The 23,485-nt window shown below is 50.5% G+C and overlaps 1 protein-coding gene across 1 annotated transcript in view; it reads right to left on the reverse strand.

Annotated features, from left to right (window-relative positions):
- Positions 1–23,485, reverse strand: part of LOC308193673 (uncharacterized protein) — a 109,761-nt gene that overhangs the window by 10,135 nt on the left and 76,141 nt on the right. The window contains exons 6-13 of the mRNA XM_080588605.1: positions 17,954–18,055; positions 8,833–8,884; positions 8,679–8,718; positions 8,495–8,584; positions 7,809–8,148; positions 2,697–2,902; positions 2,513–2,602; positions 1,827–2,166 (exon numbers count right to left, since the gene is read on the reverse strand). Of these exons, the coding sequence (XP_080444731.1) occupies positions 1,827–2,166; positions 2,513–2,602; positions 2,697–2,902; positions 7,809–8,148; positions 8,495–8,496 (978 nt within the window). The 5' untranslated portion in view covers positions 8,497–8,584; positions 8,679–8,718; positions 8,833–8,884; positions 17,954–18,055. The remainder of the gene's footprint in view (positions 1–1,826; positions 2,167–2,512; positions 2,603–2,696; positions 2,903–7,808; positions 8,149–8,494; positions 8,585–8,678; positions 8,719–8,832; positions 8,885–17,953; positions 18,056–23,485) is intronic.

Here is a 23,485-nt window from a genome sequence, read left to right on the forward strand (position 1 = left end):
CCCTTGCTCAGTGGCGGTGCCTGCTCTTCCTGGATGGAAGGGGAAGTACCTTGACCATCACTTTCTGTCCCAGAGCCCTGATCCTTCTTTTTGGTGCAAGGCAAGGTCTTCTTGCTGGTCATGCTGCTGCTTCTGGCTGTTCCTCCAGACTCTCTTTTCCAGTGTGGTCTCTTCCCATCCTTCTGAGGCATCCCTTGTGCCACTCTTGGAATAGCTGCTGGCACAGACTCGGCAGGTGTCTGTGTCCCTCGTGTGCATGTATTCTTCCGGGCTGCGGACTCTTGCTGCAGGCCAGGGGGACACACTGCTGACTTTGTGGTGCACCTGTCCCGATTCTGGAAGGGTGAGTGGTAGGGCTGCCCAATGCACCTCTGCAAAGACAGGGGCTGGGATTCTTGTTGCTCCAGGATAGGTTCTAAGAAGTCCTTCTCATAGGCCAGGACCTTTGTTGGCAGTCCAAAGCGCCGCTGTATCTGCCTTTTTACAATGTGACGCTCCAGCTGCCTTTTCACAGCCTCATCCAGGAACGGTATGTCCTTCACCATGGGAATCACTATCACATTAGGCTTTGGTGGTCGCTGAGGCGTTTGAGGAACTGAGGCTGGGCTATGCTGCTGAGGACCCACCCCATCAGTCGGCAGCTCCAGTTTCACCTCTTCTTTCCTTCTTGGGGCAAGGCAGTGCACGGTCTCCTGGGTTTCTTGATGTGGTAAAGGCACCTCCGTTTCCCTGGACTGGGAATCAGGCACCAGTGGAGGTGGGGTGGGAGCACCCTGCTGGTCCTGGAGTTGTTTCTGTTGCACCTCCGTTTCCCTGGACTGGGAATCAGGCTCCAGTGAAGGTGGGGTGGGAGCACCCTGCTGGTCCCAGAGTTGTTTCTGTTGCACCTCCATTTCCCTGGACTGGGAATCAGGCACCAGTGGAGGTGGGGTGGGAGCACCCTGCTGGTCCTGTAGTTCTTTTTGTTCCACCTCCGTTTCCCTGGACTCGGAATCAGGCACCAGTGGAGGTGGGGTGGGAGCACCCTGCTGGTCCGGGAGGTGTTTCTGTTGTACCTCCGTTTCCCTGGACTGGGAATCAGGCACCAGTGGAGGTGGGGTGGGAGCACCCTGCTGGTCCTGGAGTTGTTTCTGTTGCACCTCCGTTTCCCTGGACTCGGAATCAGGCACCAGTGGAGATGGGGTGGGAGCACCCTGCTGGTCCTGGAGGTGTTTTTGTTCCACCTCCGTTTCCCTGGACTGGGAATCAGGCACCAGTGGAGGTGGGGTGGGAGCACCCTGCTGGTCCTGGAGTTGTTTCTGTTGCACCTCCGTTTCCCTGGACTCGGAATCAGGCACCAGTGGAGGTGGGGTGGGAGCACCCTGCTGGTCCTGGAGGTGTTTTTGTTCCACCTCCGTTTCCCTGGACTGGGAATCAGGCACCAGCGGAGGTGGGGTGGGAGCACCCTGCTGGTCCTGGAGGTGTTTCTGTTGCACCTCCGTTTCCCTGGACTGGGAATCAGGCACCAGTGGAGGTGGGGTGGGAGCACCCTGCTGGTCCTGGAGGTGTTTCTGTTGCACCTCCGTTTCCCTGGACTGGGAATCAGGCACCAGTGGAGGTGGGGTGGGAGCACCCTGCTGGTCCCGGAGTTGTTTCTGTTGCTGCTGCACTCTGTCGGCCCTGTGGCAGCTGGCCACCTCTTTCGTGCAGGATGGGTGAGTGCCCATGTCATGCTGCTCCTCTGGGACAGTACTGGGAAGCAGACAAGGCTGGACCGTGGAAGCTTGAACCATGTCTGCTCCGTCCAGAAGAGCTGTGAGTGACAGCTGTGAAGCACCTTCACTCACCCTGGTGTAAGTGTGGGAGTCGTCCTTGCATGGGGTCAGAGGGGCCTCTGAAGAGCCACTGTCTTTTGTTGCCACAATGGCAGCGAGGGAGTTGTCACTCCAAGCGGAAAGGGAGTCCCTTGAAGAGCAGCAGGGTTCCATGTCCAAAACGGAAGTGAGGGATACATTGCTACAAGATGACAGAGAGGCCTTCGAAGAGCAGGGGGCTCCCATTTTGACGACAGAAGTGCATGAGTTCTTTCTCCCAGAAGACAGAGACATCCCTGAAGAGGAGCTGGTTTCCGTTGTACTGATGGGACTGAGGGAGTCATCAGTGCCCTCAGTAATCTCGAAGTTGTACCTGTGGGAGGAGGAGGAGGAGGGAAAGGCTGAGTCCAGGACTCCTGAGCACTTCAGGGCTCTACTGCTGCCTCAGAGGATCTGGCCGGCAGTGTTACTGCCGTGGGGTCCAAATCAGTGTGTGCCAATGGCTCCCTCCCTACCCGCTGAGTACAGAAGTTCAGGACAAGTGAGGAACACTGTCAGGCTCTGAACTTTGCTGGTAAATCCATTGCCTCTGTAATGGCATTGCCCCTCAGACTTGAGATCTGCAAATTTCCCTGTGTCCTCCCCCCGTCTTTTTCCCCTGACAATGTCCGCTACTCCATCCCCTTCTCCCCTTCCCATCCCCTCTTCAGTGGCCTCACATTTCAATGTATCTGTTGAGGTCCTCGAGGATCGTGTTGAACAGTTGGGCTAATCTAGGCACACCATCCAGCTCCGGGTGCTTGGGACATCTGTGGAGGGGCAAAGCACAGCATTAGTGGGACCTCCTTTGGTGGGGTTGACCAGAGAAGGCTGTCACGCTCCAGGGGGAATGGCTCCACTTACGGCTTTCTTGAGGGCTGTGAAGAGTCATGGACATCCCAAACTGTTGGCAGAGAAGACAGAGAGTCAGTGGACTGGGAGCCCCTGGTAGGGCAGCTGGCACATGTAGCCAGGCGGTGTCTTTGCAGGGCACCTGCCCTTGCCCAGGGCTGCTCACCTCTGCAGTTCTCCTGGTTTCTTCTGTAACGGCGCCTCCTCGTCCTCCCTTCCTACATGGACACAGAAAGCAGCAGGTGAGAGGGAGTCCCCAGCAGCCTCAGCGGCATCCACAAACCCAGGGCATGGCCAGGGCCAGGCCTGTGCCTGCCCCAAGCCTCCTGGCCCAGGCTGGCCAGGCCTGGCTGGGACACGGCCTCCCGTCCCAGGCAGGGCCTGCCTCAGCACCAGCCCTGACTCCTACCTGCGGCTTGGCCCTGGGCATCATGGAGAAGCAGGCAAACGCCAGCAGCAGGAGCCACAGGGAGCAGCAGAAGGCCCAGAAGGCTTCTGGGCTGGGGAATAAGCTCAGTACCCAGGCATCAGCCATGCCTATGACTTGCCAGAGAGAGCCAAACTTGGCTGGCATGAGGAAGATCGGCTGGACCGCACTCACGGTCCCCTTGCTCCACCTTCCCAGCTCAAGCTTGTCCCTCTTCGCTCGTCAGCTCACGGCAAAATGGCAGCCAGCCTCGCTCAGCCCCACTTACATAGCCCGCCCCCGATTGTGATGCGCGTTGTCATCCCTCCCCAGCTGTTGTGACAGCAGCGCTCAGCCATGGCAACGTTTGTGATGCAGGGACAGCGGGGATGAGGTGGCCCTCCCCGAGCTGAGCTAAGCCCCAGGAGGTGACCTTCACCCGAGCACCAGGCAGCAGCCAGCCCAGCCGGGCCAGCTCAGCGCAGCGGGGCCATGGCCAGCCCACCCTAGTGCCGAGAGCTGGCCCTGCGCAGGGCCCTGCAAAGCCTCTGGCCTCTCACTATGTAGGGTTGAACCCCCGGTTGTGCGCTGCACTCCCCCTTCTGAGAGACCATGAACCGCTTTATGGCCCTCATGTGTCCATCAAAGCAATGATGGTGACACAGTGACAATGGTGAAGGCCCAAGGGAGCCCGTTTAGACCACCCCAGCCAAGAGGAGCACTGCTTCCCAGAGTATGACCACTCAATGGTCCTTTGCTGAAAAGGGAATTAAGGTGTGGAGGGCTCACCACGGCTGGGCAGCCAGGAACCCCCACAGCCAGCTCACCCCCTTGCCCTTACTCCGAGCGGTACCAGGGAGATAATGGGAAGGACAACAGTGGGAAAGTCCTGGATTGAAATAAAAGCAGGTCACTGACTACTTTCACAGGGACAGGTTATCAAGCTTAGAGAATTCAACTGAATTTTAAGCACCGAATTACTGGTTTGGCATAGGGAAGTGAAGGTCATAAATATTTCCACTCTTAGTGAAATGTAAGTGTGGAAATGCAAGACTTTGCAAGAGCACTTGCAAGAGGGACTTGCAAGAGCTTTTCCCTGGTGTTCCCCCATGTCAGCTCTCACTGCTCTCTTCCTATGGCTTGGGGATCCTGCTCATGTCCTCCTCCTTGGCCTTTTCCTCACCTCAGCACATGCTAGGGCAGGTAGAGCTGCTGCTGAGCCCCAGAGCTCAGGGCTGTGATCCTGGCACCCTCCCAGGACTTTCAGGTCACTGCCTCCATGCCACAGCCCCGATCCTCCTTGAAAGGGAGAGGCAGGGGTTTGGAGGAGATGGGCCCACCCCATCCCACAGCAAGAAGCAGAAGTCACGCCCACAGAGGCGCCTGTCTGCTGTTCTGCCTGTCCTAGTGCAGCCAGAGCAACAGGCACTGGGGCCTCCATCTTCTCTGTCCCTGGCAGACACTCAACGTGCTTTCTCTCTGCCACTTGTTGTCCTGAAGGACCTACACTGCTCCCAGACCCAAACCGTAGCTGTGGTGTGCAGGGGACTTCCAGGGAGGGGGGCAGCCCACGCTGCCTCTGAAGGCCTCAGGTGGAAGGCCAGCCCTATGTCCCTGCTCTCAGGTACCTGGAAGGTACCTGGAGCGCCATCCTAGTCCTGGCCTCTCCTCCAGAAGGTGCTAACAGAGCTGCCCACCTTGCCCATGCAAGCAGGTACGAGCAGTGAGCAGGGAATGGTGCCTCTGCTCCTCCAAAGGAAAGAAGAAACGCACATGAGGTTGCTTGGAAAGACACATTTATTGGGAGAGCTCCTGCTCCCTGGTGGCTCCAGGCAGGGATGGCTGCAGCTTTCTGTTTCTGCAGGAAGCCCGAGCAATCCCCTAATCCCGTGGTGAGACTGCTTTCCAGCGTTGGTTCTCTTCCCGTGAGGCTCCTCACCTCACTTCTTGATGCGGGCAAGTAGGGCCTTGCCTGCATCTCGGAGCGTGTCCCAGGCACACTGAAGGCAAAGGAGGATGGGGGTGAGCACACAGCAGAGGCTGCCTGGCAGAGGTGGTGTCTCTGCCCTATGATTCCTGTGTCTGGCTGCTGCATGTCTGGGGAGCTGCCATGTTCCTGATGGCAGGGTCCAGGCAGGGGCTCGCTGGGATGGAAGCCTCTCCTCCTCAACTGGAGGGATCAGTATCAACTTTCTGTACACACGGATCCCCTCCGGCTGCTGGGTGTCAGCAGCAGTCACCTTCTGGCCCTGCTTCCTCTTGGCTCTTTCCTTGGGTGGATGCCTCTCTCCTGCTGTCCTGTTTCTTCCTGCACCTGGGGTTGCAGCCTCAGATGGAGCTGAAGGCTGGGAGCCAACGCTGCCAGGCAGGTTGTGGTGCAGGGAACTGCTGCACTTGGGGCAGGGTCTCCTGGAGCCAGCTCCACCCTGGGTGTGCCTCTTGCCCTTCTGTGATTCTTTTGGTCTTCTGCGTGGTGAGGCAACGGGGTGCTTTGCTGCTTGGTCCGTGCTTGAGTTCTTCTCCAGCCATAAAGCCAGCAGCTGGTTCTGCAGGTTTTCAGCAGCCGTTCTGGCCGTGTAGCAGTCCATGAGTGTCATGAGCAGCTCTTCCAGGTAGGGGGTCAGAATACTGGTCCCAGCAGAGTCTTGAGGCATTGGCAGAGCTGAGGGTGTCCCATCAGAGCAATGTTGTGTCTGTGGGGGACTACTTCTTGAAGGAGATGTCCTGTTGGATGGCAGCTCAGGTGTCCCCACATCCCCACCGATGCCACTCTGGCCTTCCTGGGAGTGCTCTGCTTCTCCTGTGGGAACATTCTTCTCCAGTTGCAATTCTTGTGTCTCAGTGGAGATGGTGGGGCTCACACAGTCCTGTTCTGATTGCCCCTGGGGAGCTCCCTTGCTCAGTGGCGGTGCCTGCTCTTCCTGGATGGAAGGGGAAGTACCTTGACCATCACTTTCTGTCCCAGAGCCCTGATCCTTCTTTTTGGTGCAAGGCAAGGTCTTCTTGCTGGTCATGCTGCTGCTTCTGGCTGTTCCTCCAGACTCTCTTTTCCAGTGTGGTCTCTTCCCATCCTTCTGAGGCATCCCTTGTGCCACTCTTGGAATAGCTGCTGGCACAGACTCGGCAGGTGTCTGTGTCCCTCGTGTGCATGTATTCTTCCGGGCTGCGGACTCTTGCTGCAGGCCAGGGGGACACACTGCTGACTTTGTGGTGCACCTGTCCCGATTCTGGAAGGGTGAGTGGTAGGGCTGCCCAATGCACCTCTGCAAAGACAGGGGCTGGGATTCTTGTTGCTCCAGGATAGGTTCTAAGAAGTCCTTCTCATAGGCCAGGACCTTTGTTGGCAGTCCAAAGCGCCGCTGTATCTGCCTTTTTACAATGTGACGCTCCAGCTGCCTTTTCACAGCCTCATCCAGGAACGGTATGTCCTTCACCATGGGAATCACTATCACATTAGGCTTTGGTGGTCGCTGAGGCGTTTGAGGAACTGAGGCTGGGCTATGCTGCTGAGGACCCACCCCATCAGTCGGCAGCTCCAGTTTCACCTCTTCTTTCCTTCTTGGGGCAAGGCAGTGCACGGTCTCCTGGGTTTCTTGATGTGGTAAAGGCACCTCCGTTTCCCTGGACTGGGAATCAGGCACCAGTGGAGGTGGGGTGGGAGCACCCTGCTGGTCCTGGAGTTGTTTCTGTTGCACCTCCGTTTCCCTGGACTGGGAATCAGGCTCCAGTGAAGGTGGGGTGGGAGCACCCTGCTGGTCCCAGAGTTGTTTCTGTTGCACCTCCATTTCCCTGGACTGGGAATCAGGCACCAGTGGAGGTGGGGTGGGAGCACCCTGCTGGTCCTGTAGTTCTTTTTGTTCCACCTCCGTTTCCCTGGACTCGGAATCAGGCACCAGTGGAGGTGGGGTGGGAGCACCCTGCTGGTCCGGGAGGTGTTTCTGTTGTACCTCCGTTTCCCTGGACTGGGAATCAGGCACCAGTGGAGGTGGGGTGGGAGCACCCTGCTGGTCCTGGAGTTGTTTCTGTTGCACCTCCGTTTCCCTGGACTCGGAATCAGGCACCAGTGGAGATGGGGTGGGAGCACCCTGCTGGTCCTGGAGGTGTTTTTGTTCCACCTCCGTTTCCCTGGACTGGGAATCAGGCACCAGTGGAGGTGGGGTGGGAGCACCCTGCTGGTCCTGGAGTTGTTTCTGTTGCACCTCCGTTTCCCTGGACTCGGAATCAGGCACCAGTGGAGGTGGGGTGGGAGCACCCTGCTGGTCCTGGAGGTGTTTTTGTTCCACCTCCGTTTCCCTGGACTGGGAATCAGGCACCAGCGGAGGTGGGGTGGGAGCACCCTGCTGGTCCTGGAGGTGTTTCTGTTGCACCTCCGTTTCCCTGGACTGGGAATCAGGCACCAGTGGAGGTGGGGTGGGAGCACCCTGCTGGTCCTGGAGGTGTTTCTGTTGCACCTCCGTTTCCCTGGACTGGGAATCAGGCACCAGTGGAGGTGGGGTGGGAGCACCCTGCTGGTCCCGGAGTTGTTTCTGTTGCTGCTGCACTCTGTCGGCCCTGTGGCAGCTGGCCACCTCTTTCGTGCAGGATGGGTGAGTGCCCATGTCATGCTGCTCCTCTGGGACAGTACTGGGAAGCAGACAAGGCTGGACCGTGGAAGCTTGAACCATGTCTGCTCCGTCCAGAAGAGCTGTGAGTGACAGCTGTGAAGCACCTTCACTCACCCTGGTGTAAGTGTGGGAGTCGTCCTTGCATGGGGTCAGAGGGGCCTCTGAAGAGCCACTGTCTTTTGTTGCCACAATGGCAGCGAGGGAGTTGTCACTCCAAGCGGAAAGGGAGTCCCTTGAAGAGCAGCAGGGTTCCATGTCCAAAACGGAAGTGAGGGATACATTGCTACAAGATGACAGAGAGGCCTTCGAAGAGCAGGGGGCTCCCATTTTGACGACAGAAGTGCATGAGTTCTTTCTCCCAGAAGACAGAGACATCCCTGAAGAGGAGCTGGTTTCCGTTGTACTGATGGGACTGAGGGAGTCATCAGTGCCCTCAGTAATCTCGAAGTTGTACCTGTGGGAGGAGGAGGAGGAGGGAAAGGCTGAGTCCAGGACTCCTGAGCACTTCAGGGCTCTACTGCTGCCTCAGAGGATCTGGCCGGCAGTGTTACTGCCGTGGGGTCCAAATCAGTGTGTGCCAATGGCTCCCTCCCTACCCGCTGAGTACAGAAGTTCAGGACAAGTGAGGAACACTGTCAGGCTCTGAACTTTGCTGGTAAATCCATTGCCTCTGTAATGGCATTGCCCCTCAGACTTGAGATCTGCAAATTTCCCTGTGTCCTCCCCCCGTCTTTTTCCCCTGACAATGTCCGCTACTCCATCCCCTTCTCCCCTTCCCATCCCCTCTTCAGTGGCCTCACATTTCAATGTATCTGTTGAGGTCCTCGAGGATCGTGTTGAACAGTTGGGCTAATCTAGGCACACCATCCAGCTCCGGGTGCTTGGGACATCTGTGGAGGGGCAAAGCACAGCATTAGTGGGACCTCCTTTGGTGGGGTTGACCAGAGAAGGCTGTCACGCTCCAGGGGGAATGGCTCCACTTACGGCTTTCTTGAGGGCTGTGAAGAGTCATGGACATCCCAAACTGTTGGCAGAGAAGACAGAGAGTCAGTGGACTGGGAGCCCCTGGTAGGGCAGCTGGCACATGTAGCCAGGCGGTGTCTTTGCAGGGCACCTGCCCTTGCCCAGGGCTGCTCACCTCTGCAGTTCTCCTGGTTTCTTCTGTAACGGCGCCTCCTCGTCCTCCCTTCCTACATGGACACAGAAAGCAGCAGGTGAGAGGGAGTCCCCAGCAGCCTCAGCGGCATCCACAAACCCAGGGCATGGCCAGGGCCAGGCCTGTGCCTGCCCCAAGCCTCCTGGCCCAGGCTGGCCAGGCCTGGCTGGGACACGGCCTCCCGTCCCAGGCAGGGCGTGCCTCAGCACCAGCCCTGACTCCTACCTGCGGCTTGGCCCTGGGCATCATGGAGAAGCAGGCAAACGCCAGCAGCAGGAGCCACAGGGAGCAGCAGAAGGCCCAGAAGGCTTCTGGGCTGGGGAATAAGCTCAGTACCCAGGCATCAGCCATGCCTATGACTTGCCAGAGAGAGCCAAACTTGGCTGGCATGAGGAAGATCGGCTGGACCGCACTCACGGTCCCCTTGCTCCACCTTCCCAGCTCAAGCTTGTCCCTCTTCGCTCGTCAGCTCACGGCAAAATGGCAGCCAGCCTCGCTCAGCCCCACTTATATAGCCCGCCCCCGATTGTGATGCGCGTTGTCATCCCTCCCCAGCTGTTGTGACATCAGCGCTCAGCCATGGCAACGTTTGTGATGCAGGGACAGCGGGGATGAGGTGGCCCTCCCCGAGCTGAGCTAAGCCCCAGGAGGTGACCTTCACCCGAGCACCAGGCAGCAGCCAGCCCGGCCGGGCCAGCTCAGCGCAGCGGGGCCATGGCCAGCCCACCCTAGTGCCGAGAGCTGGCCCTGCGCAGGGCCCTGCAAAGCCTCTGGCCTCTCACTATGTAGGGTTGAACCCCCGGTTGTGCGCTGCACTCCCCCTTCTGAGAGACCATGAACCGCTTTATGGCCCTCATGTGTCCATCAAAGCAATGATGGTGACACAGTGACAATGGTGAAGGCCCAAGGGAGCCCGTTTAGACCACCCCAGCCAAGAGGAGCACTGCTTCCCAGAGTATGACCACTCAATGGTCCTTTGCTGAAAAGGGAATTAAGGTGTGGAGGGCTCACCACGGCTGGGCAGCCAGGAACCCCCACAGCCAGCTCACCCCCTTGCCCTTACTCCGAGCGGTACCAGGGAGATAATGGGAAGGACAACAGTGGGAAAGTCCTGGATTGAAATAAAAGCAGGTCACTGACTACTTTCACAGGGACAGGTTATCAAGCTTAGAGAATTCAACTGAATTTTAAGCACCGAATTACTGGTTTGGCATAGGGAAGTGAAGGTCATAAATATTTCCACTCTTAGTGAAATGTAAGTGTGGAAATGCAAGACTTTGCAAGAGCACTTGCAAGAGGGACTTGCAAGAGCTTTTCCCTGGTGTTCCCCCATGTCAGCTCTCACTGCTCTCTTCCTATGGCTTGGGGATCCTGCTCATGTCCTCCTCCTTGGCCTTTTCCTCACCTCAGCACATGCTAGGGCAGGTAGAGCTGCTGCTGAGCCCCAGAGCTCAGGGCTGTGATCCTGGCACCCTCCCAGGACTTTCAGGTCACTGCCTCCATGCCACAGCCCCGATCCTCCTTGAAAGGGAGAGGCAGGGGTTTGGAGGAGATGGGCCCACCCCATCCCACAGCAAGAAGCAGAAGTCACGCCCACAGAGGCGCCTGTCTGCTGTTCTGCCTGTCCTAGTGCAGCCAGAGCAACAGGCACTGGGGCCTCCATCTTCTCTGTCCCTGGCAGACACTCAACGTGCTTTCTCTCTGCCACTTGTTGTCCTGAAGGACAGTAATTAGCCATTGTTGTCCTGAAGGACAGTAATTAGCCATTAGCAATTAGTAATAAGCCCCAGGAGGTGACCTTCACCCGAGCACCAGGCAGCAGCCAGCCCAGCCAGGCCAGCTCAGCGCAGCAGGGCCATGGCCAGCCCACCCCAGTGCTGAGAGCTGGCCCTGCGCAGGGCCCTGCAAAGCCACTGGCCTCAGAATCACAGAATCGTCTAGGTTGGAAGAGACCTCCAAGATCATCTAGTCCAACCTCTGCCCTAACACTAACAAGTTCTTCACTAAACCATATCACTAAGCTCAACATCTAAACGTCTTTTAAAGATCTCCAGGGATGGTGACTCAACCACTTCCCTGGGCAGCCCATTCCAATGCCTAACAACCCTTTCAGTAAAGTTCTTCCTAATATCCAACCTAAACCTCCCCTGGCGCAACTTTAGCCTGTTCCCCCTCGTCCTGTCACCAGGCACGTGGGAGAATAGACCAACCCCCACCTCACTACAGCCTCCTTTAAGGTACCTGTAGAGTATGATAAGGTCGCCCCTGAGCCTCCTCTTCTCCAGGCTGAACAACCCCAGCTCCCTCAGCCGCTCCTCGTAAGACTTGTTCTCCAGACCCCTCACCAGCTTCGTTGCCCTTCTCTGGACTCTCTCGAGCACCTCGACATCCTTCTTGTAGCGAGGGGCCCAAAACTGAACACAGTACTCAAGGTGCGGCCTCACCAGAGCCGAGTACAGGGGGACAATCACTTCCCTAGACCTGCTGGCCACACTGCTTCTTATGCAAGCCAGGATACTGTTGGCCTTCTTGGCCACCTGAGCACACTGCTGGCCCATATTCAGCTGACTATCAACCAATACTCCCAGGTCCTTCTCTGCCAGGCAGCTTTCTAACCACTCATCTCCCAGCCTGTAGCTCTGCTTGGGGTTGTTGTGCCCCAGGTGCAGGACCCAGCACTTGGCCTTGTTGAACTTCATACAGTTGGCCTCAGCCCATCGGTCCAGCCTATCCAGATCCTCCTGCAGAGCCTTCCTACCCTCGAGCAGACCGACACATGCACCTAACTTGGTGTCGTCTGCAAACTTACTGAGGGTGCACTCGATCCCCTCATCCAGATCATCGATAAAGATATTAAAGAGGACTGGCCCCAGTACTGAGCCCTGGGGGACGCCACTAGTGACCGGCCTCCAACTGGATTTGACTCCATTCACCACAAATCTTTACTTTCAGCCTTACTGAAGTCAAGGTAGACCACATCCACAGCCTTTCCCTCATCAACTAAGCATGTCACTTTTTCATAGAAGGAGATCGGGTTCGTCAGGCAGGACCTGCCTTTCATAAACCCATGCTGACTGGGCCTGATCGCCTGGTTGCCCTGTAAGTGCCGCGTGATGACACTCAAGATAATCTGCTCCATGAGCTTCTCTGGCACTGAGGTCAAACTGACAGGCCTATAGTTCCTCGGGACTACCCTCTGGCCCTTCTTGTAGATGGGTGTCACGTTTGCTAGCCACCAGTCAACTGGGACCTCCCCTGATAGCCAGGACTGGCGATAAATGACGGAAAGCAGCTTGGCCAGCTCCTCCACCAGTTCTCTCAGTACCCTCAGGTGGATCCCATCCGGCTCCCTTGACTTGCGTACATCCAAGTGCTGTAGGAGGTCACCAACCATTTCCTCGTGGATTATGAGGGCCACATTCTGCTCCCCATCCCCTTCCACCAGCTCAGGGTACTGCGTATCCAGAGAACAACCAGTCTTGCCGCTAAAGACTGAGGTAAAGAAGGCATTAAGCACCTCAGCCTTTTCTTCATCTCTTGTAACTAAGTTTCCCCCCGCATCCAGTAAAGGATGGAGATTCTCCTTAGTCCTCCTTTTTGTGTTGATGTATTTGTAAAAACATTTTTTGTTATCTTTAACGGCAGTAGCCAGATTGAGCTCCAGATGAGCTTTGGCCTTTCTAATTTTGTCCCTGCACAGTCTCGCAACATCCTTATAGTCCTCCTGAGTGGCCCACACTCTTTTCCAAAGATTGCAAACCCTCTTTTTTCTCCTAAGCTCAAGCCACAACTCTCTGTTCAGCCAGGCCAGTCTTCTTCCGCACCGGCTCATCTTTGGGCACGTGGGGACAGACCGCTCCTTAGCCATTAGGATTTCCTTCTTGAAGAGTGCCCAGCCTTCCTGGACTCCTCTGCCCTTCAGAACCACCTCCCAAGGGACTCTACCAACCAGTGTCCTGAACAGCTCAAAGTCAGCCCTCTGGAAGTCCAAGACAGCGGTTTCACTGGTCCCCTTCCTGACTTCGCCAGGAATAGAGAACTCTACCATTTCGTGGTCACTCTGCCCAAGACAGCTCTCGACCACCACATCTCCCACCAGTCCTTCTCTGTTTGTGAACAGAAGGTCTAGCGGGGCACCTCCTCTGGTAGGCTCACTAACCAGCTGTATCAGGAAGCTATCTTCCACGCTCTCCAGAAACCTCCTAGACTGCTTTCTCTGGGCTGTGTTGTGCTTCCAGGATATATCTGGGAAGTTGAAGTCCCCCACGAGAACAAGCACTGACGATTTCGCAACTTCTGCCAGCTGCCTGTAGAACTCATCATCCGTCTCCTCATCCTGATTTGGCGGTCTATAACAGACCCCCACCAGGATGCTTGCCTTGTTGGCCTTCCCACTGATCCTAACCCATAGGGACTCAACCTTATCATTCCCAGCCTCAAGTTCCACAACATCAAAACACTCTCTAATATAGAGAGCCACACCACCACCCCTTCTGTGCTGCCTGTCCCTTCTGAAGAGCCTATAGCCAGACATTGCAGCACTCCAGTCATGAGAGTGGTCCCACCACGTTTCCGTGATGGCAACCAAGTCATACCCTGCTTGCTGCACGATGGCTTCCAGCTCCTCTTGTTTGTTACCCATGCTGCGTGCATTAGTGTAGATGCACTTCAGTTGGGCCATTGCCTTCTCCCCCGGCCTTGCTATTGTTCCCCCTGGCACAGCTCCAACAAGCCTTATTTCAGCCCTGTCCCCCTTCTTACCTAGTTTAAAACCCTCTCAATGAGCCCTGCCAGGTCCTGGGCTAGGATCCATTTTCCCTTTAGAGATAGGTGGGACCCATCTGCGGCCATCAGGCCGGGTGCTGAGTAAAGCGCCCTATGGTCAAAAAAAAACAAAATTTCTGTGTTGGCACCAGCCTCTGAGCCACGTGTTAATCAGGTGGGCTTTCCGTGTCCTCTCTGTACCCCTCCCTGCCACTGTAGGGAAGGACGAAAACACCACCTGTACTCCCACTCCACCTACTAACCGTCTCAGTCCCCTAAAGTCCCATTTGATAGCCTTCAGGCTTCTCTCTTCAATATTATCACTGCCAACCTAGACTATCAAAAGAGGATAGTAATCAGAGGGGTGAACCAGGTTGGGAAGCTTTCTGGCAACATCCCTGACCCTGGCCCCAGGGAGGCAGCAGACTTCCCTACAGGTAGGGTCAGGACGCCAAATAGGGCCCTCTGTTCCCCTGAGAAGGGAGTCGCCTACAACGATTACCCTTCTATCTTTCTTGGTCGAGGCAGTCTTGAGGTGTGGAGTCGACTTCCTCGCCCTAGGCATCCTCCTGGGTAGACTTTCTACCTCATCCTCACCCACCGCTCTCTCAAGCTCCAGGGCCTCAAATCTGTTGTGTGAGGGCACCTGGGAAGGTGGGGCCGGTAGGGGGGGGGGGGCGTCGCCTGCAAGGTCAAGCAGGGACCTGTCTCCATTACTCCTCAACTCCTAGATCCCCTCCCTCTGCCAGACAGTGACAGGGCAGAGGGTCCACCCCCATTTGGGGTGTCTCACCCCGGTACCTCTCCTTCAGGCCTTGCAGGGAGTTGCTCCAGCAGTCTATCTCCCACTCACACTCCCTGATGGCGCTCAGCCTCTCCACCTCCTCCTTGAGCTCTGCCACCAGGCGGACCAGGTCATCCACCTGCTCGCACCTCACACACACAGTCCTTCTGCCTCCCTCAGATGGCATTAACAGGCTCAGACACTCCCTGCATCCAGAGACCTGAACTGCCACATTTTTGAGTGGGCGGTCAGTCTGGGTGGTTCCAGACTTTCTAGAGAGAGCTCTCTGCCTAGTATAGACCATTGCAGCCTAGCTAGTGGTAGACAGCTGTTAGATGAGTTGTTCTTATGGGTGAGGCGGAACACTCTGCCTTGCCTGAGTGCGCCCTACCTGCACGCCCTGCCACGCAAACTGCCGCACCCCGCCCTTCTGACGCGCCACGCCCTGTTTGCCCGTCCTGGTAGACGCGCTCCTGGTCGCTCGCGCTCCCTAGGGGCTGCTTTTGAACATCAGGGTAGAGGGGCATTGCTGGCTCTGCCTACGCCTCGTCAGCCTCCCTTAAGAGGGCTGCCAGGTCCTGGCAGCTCCCTCGGCTGCCTCGAGTGGCCTTGACTCGATCCCCCTCTCCGCTGCAGAATGCATCTGCCCTGGAGCCAATTGCCTCGGTGAGTCGATCAGAACATGAACAGAGTGAGAAAACTCGTGATCAAAATAAAGGCAAGGCAAACTTTCTCTAACTACTCCTGTGGGTATAGTTGACTCATCTTGGCAAATTGAAATGTATTTTAAACATCAAAGATTTGTTTGGTGTATTGGGAAATGAAATTCATATTAAAATTAAACACTTAGTGAAATGCAGTGGGACTTGCAAGAGCTTTTCCCTGGTGTTCCCCCATGTCAGCTCTCAGTGCTCTCTTCCTATGGCTTGGGGATCCTGCTCACGTTCTTTTCCTTGGCCTTTTCCTCACCTCAGCACATGCTAGGGCAGGTAGAGCTGCTGCTGAGCCCCAGAGCTCAGGGCTGTGATCCTGGCACCCTCCCAGGACTTTCAGGTCACTGCCTCCATGCCACAGCCCCGATCCTCCTTGAAAGGGAGAAGCAGGGGTTTGGAGGAGATGGGCCCACCCCATCCCACAGCAAGAAGCAGAAGTCACGCCCACAGAGGCGCCTGTCTGCTGTTCTGCCTGTCCTAGTGCAGCCAGAGCAACAGGCACTGGGGCCTCCATCTTCTCTGTCCCTGGCAGACACACAACGTGCTTTCTCTCTGCCAGTTGCTGTCCTGAAGGACCTACACTGCTCCCAGACCCAAACCGTAGCTGTGGTGTGCAGGGGACTTCCAGGGAGGGGGGCAGCCCACACTGCCTTTGAAGGCCTCAGGTGGAAGGCCCGCTGCATTCTGAGACAGAATATGCAATTCACGATATCTTTTTAAGATTTTGTTTTGTTTTGTTTTGTTTTTCCGTTATGTGAAAATTCAGAATTTTGCACTTTTTTTAGTTTTACATAGTTACTTAATTTTCATGTCATTTTTTTTTCTTCTCTGTTAATGTAACTCAACAATGTAGGAACACCATAAAATTCTTCTGTGTCTCCGCCTTTTCTAATTGCCCTCAGGAGGAAGAAGGGTTATAGAATCACAGAATCATCTAGGTTGGAAGAGACCTCCAAGATCACCCAGTCCAACCTCTGACCTAACCCTAACAAGGCCTCCACTAAACCATATCACTAAACTCTAAATCTAAACGTCTTTTAAAGACCTCCAGAGCATTCATAAGATAAAAACAGCAGTTCTAAACAAACTTTTTGTTAATGCAATATATGTCTCATGGTTTCAGACAGCCATTTCAAACTTTGCACAATGAATTGCTTGCAGTTTGAAAAGTCACAGACAGGTATATGAATTGATACCATATTTCTTTTTTAATGTTCAGATGGTAATTCAGAGGCTCATTCAAGAAATTATATACTCTGATTTCTTGAAATTGACAGTTAAGTAGAAGCATTGTTGTACTTATTGCTGGGTTCTTACGATTTTACTGCTTGTAAACTGATATGAAAGACTCAAACAGTAGGAGAGGACCATCTTTACTTAATTTATACAGTTGATTCAACCAAAGGGAACATTTTTTCCCTTTTCTGGGAGTAGAATGGTGTCTTTTGCAGTAACTTTGCACACATGTTCATCATGGCTTATAATGGCGGGTGGTTTCTCATCTTCATACCATCTCTTAATCATAAATTTTCTCTGAATCACGGAATGTTTTCACTTGAAAGATTCACAGGATCAACATCTGTTGTGGAGATTGATACAGCTGAAGAAGACCTAATGCAGGCTGTTTAGTGTTACTTAAAGACTGGAGATTGCAGAGAATGCCTTTATACACACTCTTAAGCAATTTATATATCTTCCCCAACTTCTTCCCAAAATTTCTGTTCTATCCCAGTTCACACTATTCACGCAACCTTTCCTTTTTCCTTTTGTACAGTTTTTAAAAGACAAAATGACTGATACAAGAAAGGAATGACACACCGTTCTATATAATCAAGAAGAAAACCACTGCAGAAAAAATTCTTGTTACTTATATAATGTCTGAATGCATGAACTTGGTATTATTTATGAGACAGTAGTGTGCAGCAGAGGCTTATTAAGTATAAAGTCCATTTTGCTCATTTGCAGAGTTGTTTGCAAAGAGTTCCTTGTATTATAAACAGTAAAACTGTGGGAGGAAAAAAAAAAAAAAGGTGGGGTTTTGTTTAAACCCAAACCTTGAAGAAGAAAATCCTGTAGTAGAATCAAAAATTGAATTTATGTAGTTCTACTAGAAGTACATGTCTTGTGTCTTGTCATTGAAATTAGCTCATCACTACTTTGCAGTTTTCCTGTTGAATCTTATCCAATAGTTTTGCCAATTGCTAGACTGTGGCTTGGGAGATTTCCAGGTTCTGATGTACAGTGTACATGTTTGTTTCTTTATGTTACTATTATTTATTTTTTTTTAGTAAGAGATTCAAGTACAAATAGAGGCATAGAGTGACAGTGAAAAAAGTAATTTACTACAGCACATCTTCCAATTATGTATAATTCCTTTTGCATGTCATGTTGTTTGCATATGCAGATAGTGAGAATTGGTCTCAGCATGTGTACATGCAGAAAACTTCAAAGTGTTTGGAGCATGTAACCTGTATTTTCACAGTCCTAAAAATGGTAGAAGTTTGACACAGCTGAAAGAATAATCAAATGTTTATGATGTTAAACTAAAATGATGAGGTATGCATGCAAATATATTATACAAGAGATCTAATGACTGGTACCAGTATATAAACTTTTCAGATGGACATTTTCTGATTTCAGGTACTGCTGGTTTTTCATAACAGGCATGAATCTGGAGGAAGATCAAAAATCTAAATGCACTGTATTCATATCGGACTCACTATCAAATACTGAGTTCAGATGTTGCCAAAAGCTGGAACATAAAGTAACACAAAAAAAAATAAAAAATAAAAAAAGGGGCTTCTTTTCTTTTTTTTCCCTAGGTCTAGCTGCTTCTCATTACCTGTTACTCCAGGAATTTGACTGAGATGGTGTCCAGCCTGCCTCCATAGGCTAGTAATCCCTGCCAAGGGCAAGTCCTTCTGGGACTGGAAGATGTCTGGATCTATGAAAAGAAAGTTCAATGCATCTGGAAATTACTAGTAGGCAGCAAAGATAACACTGAAAGAAAAAAGTATGATTGAAAGAGTGTGACTGAAAGGTGGAAAATCGATGAAGGAGACTAACAGAGTAAGAAGGAAAAAAAATAAAAATAAGAGATTTGCATAGAGACTATAGGGAAAAGAAAGGGGAAATCTGTGCCTATATTAGTAGTTTGGAGCTCACCGGAAAAAAAAAAAAAAAAAAAAAAAAAAAAGGGAAGCGGATTCCTTGATCTTGTTTTAGCACAGTGAGTATGAAGACAATGTAAAGCAAAATAACTGAAATCACCTGAATGGAAATGCTGCTGAAATAATGCTACTGGCTTTCTGGTTGCCAAATAAGCTACCTTTTCCACCATTTCTGTGTTTGCCAGGCTGTCTTGGCCTATCTGAAATAGTTCAGTGGCACTCCCAGTGAATCCATCTACCTTTGGATCTGGTCCCACTGGGGAACTATTTCACCAGCTTCTGAAATACAACCTTTCTTGCATGAAACACAGCTATTGTTTAACAGTTCAGAACAACAAGCTGAGGGCAGGAAATGAAGAATAATGTCTCCTCTTGAAACAGATAATTATACTTGTGTTGATCTAGTGTTAAACTTTTTCTGTTATCATTGGCTAAACAATCTTGTGTATCTTGCCTTTGCTGAGGTTTTCTAGTGGCTTCATCTTGGGCTGCAGCCTGTGTTACACAGAAATGTGAGAGAGTCTTATTTGACACAATCTGTGCCTTGCTTTTCTTTAATGGCTGGTACACAGATGTAGACTGGTGGAGAAATCAGAACATCTCCCATAAAGAAGAGTGCTCATGTATCAGGTTTCCAGGAGTTGTCCAAAATATATGCTTGGGTGGGAAACTATTATTCATCCTGGTTGAAATTTGAGACTTCCATAATTTCGTGAGAAGAGAATGCTTCATATTGTTTGCGTTTTGTGAAGCTGGATTTTCATGGCAAATACATTATTCACACACTACTCTTCCCTTGATAAAAGCAACATTTTTAAATGACAGAAAGTAAATTCCCCTTCCCAGACTTTTAAGAATACCAGCAAGACCATACATCTGTTCCCAAATTTTCAAAGAAATTTACTCTCTTTTTAATCTATTCTTCAGTACAAAAGGAATATCACAGAATCACAGAATCACAGAACCATAGGGGTTGGAAGGAACCTCAAGAGATCATTGGGTCTAACCCCCCTGCCAAAGCAGGTTCCTTAGAGCAGGTTGCACAGGTAGGCATCCAGATGGGTCTTGAATATCTTCTCCAGAGAAGGAGAATCCACAACCTCCCTGGGAAGCCTGTTCCAGTGCTCCGTCACCTTCACTGTGAAGAAGTTCTTTTGCATGTTGGTGCAGAACTTCCTGTGATCCATTTTTTGTCCATTGCCCCTTGTCCTGTCCCCACAAACCACTGAAAAGAGGTTGGTCAAATCCCTCTGTCTCTCACGCTTCAGGAATTTATAAACATTGATAAGATCCCCTCTCAGTCTTCCTTTCTCCAGGCTGAACAGACCCAGGTCTCTCAGTCTTTCTTCATAGAGAAGATGCTCCAGGCCCCGTATCATCTTTGTGGCCCTCCGCTGGACTCTTTCCAGGAGTTCCCTGTCTTTTTTGTACCGTGGAGCCCAGAACTGGACACAGTACTCCAGGTGAGGCCTGACCAGGGCAGAGTAAAGGGGGAGGATCAGCTCCCTTGACCTGCTGGCCACACTCCTTTTAATGCACACCAGGATCCCATTGGCCCTCTTGGCCATGAGGGCACACTGCTGGCTCATGGCCAACCTGTCATACACCAGGACCCCCAGGTTCTTCTCCACAGAGCTCCTCTCCACCAGGTAAAATGATGTAAATCTTTGCAGAACCTTGTATTTATTTAGCTGTCTTCTTGAAACTGCTGCTTATATCAAGAACTGAGTGGCATAGCACTGATTTCTGTCTCTGTATAACACCTGGCATCTTTGACTACTTCCATATTAGTGCATTAAATGGGGTCAGATGTTAAATTATTAGCACACCTCTTGGAATAATTTTGATACAAAGTAATACTCTTCTAGATAATGCCTGCATAGAGTTTTCAGGTCTTAGCTAGTCCTAAAAACAACTGCCTGTTTGGAGGCAGCCACACGTTTTCGGAGAGTAAAACAGTTTAGTTGACTGACCATGAGTTCACTCACGTCAACAGGCCACAGAGCCAGAGGAAATCCCTGGTCCATTGTATTTACTGGTATAAATGTAGCCCCAGAGTTCTGCATCCTGACTGTACATAGTGTTATCAGTAACAGAAAATTTGCTCTCTGGATTCTATTGCTATGTGATTAAGAAATATTCTACTTTTCAGTTATTACAGCAGACTCAGCAATTACCATCATTTGCATTAGCACAGCAGATGACATAAAAAAAAAAAAAGTTTGATTTGTCTTCTGTAGATAAGCACAAAGTTTGGATAGCTCCCATCTTTTCTGAAGATACAAGTAGCCAGTAAAACAAAGGAAAAATAAAAGAAAGAAAAGAAAGAAAAGAAAGTAAAGAAAAAAAAAGTCAGAGAGAATTTTATTCAGGGTGACTGCATGACAGATGAATAGCACGAGTATATTTCTCAGCCAGTAGGAAGAAACAGAGGAGACTGACCAAAGGTTATGGCTTACAGGCATAAATTTATCCTCTGTGATGAATTGTAACCAGATCCTACCAGTTTCAACTTTGAAGTTTTCCTGAACCTGTAAGGTTACAGGTCTGAACATATCTCTACCTCTGGTTGGCATGACTCTTGATTTTCTGCATTTTTTAAAATACAAAAATAAAGGAAAGAAACTAAAACAAAAATAACATAGTAGGAATTTCAATCTTAAATATATATATATATAAAGGTGTATTCCTGAGTACAGTTAATGCTTCTTTAAAAATACAGACAGCAGCTTAATACTACAAACAGCCAATCAACTTCACCCATATTTCTTCCTAAAAAGCACGTATACAACTGAAGTATAATCATGACATCTATTCTTGGGATGAGGTATGCATTTCTTCCTTGACTTGTGGAAAAAAAAATAAATTTGCTTTTTAAAGTTTCATAATTTGCACTCATCCTCTCTGAGCCCAATGTGAAACAAAAAAAGCAAACAAAAAATCTAGTTATAGACAATGGTGGACAATGACTAAAACTGTCTGCTGTGCTTAAAGCTTAGTGATATAGTTTAGTGGAGGACTTGTTAGTGTTAGGTCAGAGGTTGGACTGGGTGATCTTGGAGGTCTTTCCAACCCAGATGATTCTGTGACTCTGTGATTCTGTTGCTAGTCTTTTCTATTGAGGGAAATCTATTTTACTACTAATATTCATGTAAGAAGAGAACTAATAAACTTCATCAGTAAAGGTGGCGAATGCTGTTTTTCATGAGTATTATTGTCTGTAATTCTTTTCAGTATACACACAGAGTAGGTGAATCAGCCCTGTTATACTGAAGCTTGCTTTTCTCCCAGAAGCTGGTCCTTGAAATGGCCACAAACAGAAAATGCTTCTTCTCGCAGAGACTAAAAGTATCAGGATCTGCTCACAATGCTGCATAATTTTCCTGCAGAGCTGTATGAAGAGATGTGAGCCTTGCCTGATATAACTGTGCCAATAGGAGTTGTTTCGGTAGTATAAAATTTCTGTGTTACAATTTCACCCAGAGGAGACAGTATTGTTTCATTCTAACAATGTAAAAGGAACCCTTCTTTATGTTGTGTGCTGAAATGGGATTCAGATCAGTTAGTGCAACAGTCTGAAAGTACGGGTCCAGTCTAAGCCAGACTTAAACTTATGTAAAGTTTCTTTCTATTCACTGGAGAAAAATCCGTACCTCTAGAAGACAAGTTAGCTTTCCCAAGCCAGATGTCCAAGCAAAGTAGCATAAATCACCTTTCTCTCTCTGCTGACAATAAAGGGAGCTGAGGCAACTGATTTTGTCTGGGCTGTCTAGCTTTCAGACCTGCATAAGGACATGACAGTGTGTATTGGGTTCAACCAAAGGTCCAGCTTATCCATTTTACAGTGTTCAGCAGTAAGCTGTGAGTAAATTCACTGTTAGTATGCAAACAGGGGAAACATCTGCAAACCTAGCAATTTACGTCATTTAAGCTCCCACTGTTGGGATGCTTTGCTAGCACACAGCCATTCCTTCACCTGCAGAGAATGTTGGCCTTCATAGTCTTTCTCAGGAATTGTTTGAAAGTGTTTTTTTGTTTGTTTGTTTTTTTAGGGACTAATCCCGTTTCGAAAAGGAAAGCTGGAAAAGCTTAGATGGAAACACCATCACCTTTCTGGGGAAGGGGATGATTAGGTGTGGACCTGGTTTGCCTTTATTATTCCCTGAGCCATTCAAACAATATTCATTTACCTGTTAGGACAGCCTGCAGTCAGCCTCTATAGTCAACATCGTCATATTGCACAGCAGTTCTGTGCAGTTCTATTCCAAACTTGCAGATTCACCACAAAGTTAAAACAAAAAAAGGCAAACGCATAAAAGCTGACAAGCAAAGAGTGTTAAAGCTCCAATGTCAAACATGTGAAAGCTAGGAAAGTTTCAAATGAAGCATTCCCCATGCCATATGAAATGGACCCTCTGGCTCATGCGATGCACAGAAAGGATCTAAACTAAGGCAGAGCTATCTCTGTGAAAGGAATGATGATATGGCTTTCCCTGGCCTTCCATAGCTGAATTTTTCATCCTAAAGAACTTTTAAAACAGTAGATATGTGCACATGAATTCATCTGAGCAATATGAACTGTATTACATAGGCAGTCAATCCTCTATTGCTCATGTCCTCAACAATAAGCCTTCCGATAGATCAAGCCAGGGGAAATTGTATGCCTGTAGAAGACAAAGTTATAAGGGAACATGCCTGACACCTTCAACAGAAGTGGGAGTGACTGTGACTGTTGCATCTGGAAGTTAGCACATAGGTCTCAATGACCTCCACGAAGCTGTCATTTGCCCCGTGGTCATTTAGAGTTAGAATCCTGATCCCCATTGAAAAATCATTTATTATACAGAATGAAGCTTTTAAAACTCTGGTAAAATAACTAAGTGTTATTCCCAAAAAACAAGGGTATTTTGATTAAATTACCCAGGGAAAACATTTATTTTCTATAGGCAATATGGTGTAATGAAAATGTTACGTCTATTTTAATCTTAAGAATAATTCTCCTCCCTTAGGATTCCCATTTGTTAGTAAAATCAGATGGGGAATATAAAGAGCTGCAAATTTTGCTTCATCTTGATATTAACCCATTGCTCACTTCCATAAATTGTCATTCTAACCAACCACAATAAGAAAATGAAATGGGGTTGTGCACCCTCCTCTCCTTTGAGGAGGCCAGAGACATGGGGAATAATGCAAAAGGGCTTAGA

This window comes from Anser brachyrhynchus (genome assembly GCF_964034855.1).
Source record: "Anser brachyrhynchus genome assembly, chromosome: 3".
NCBI classification, from domain to species: Eukaryota; Metazoa; Chordata; class Aves; order Anseriformes; family Anatidae; genus Anser; species Anser brachyrhynchus.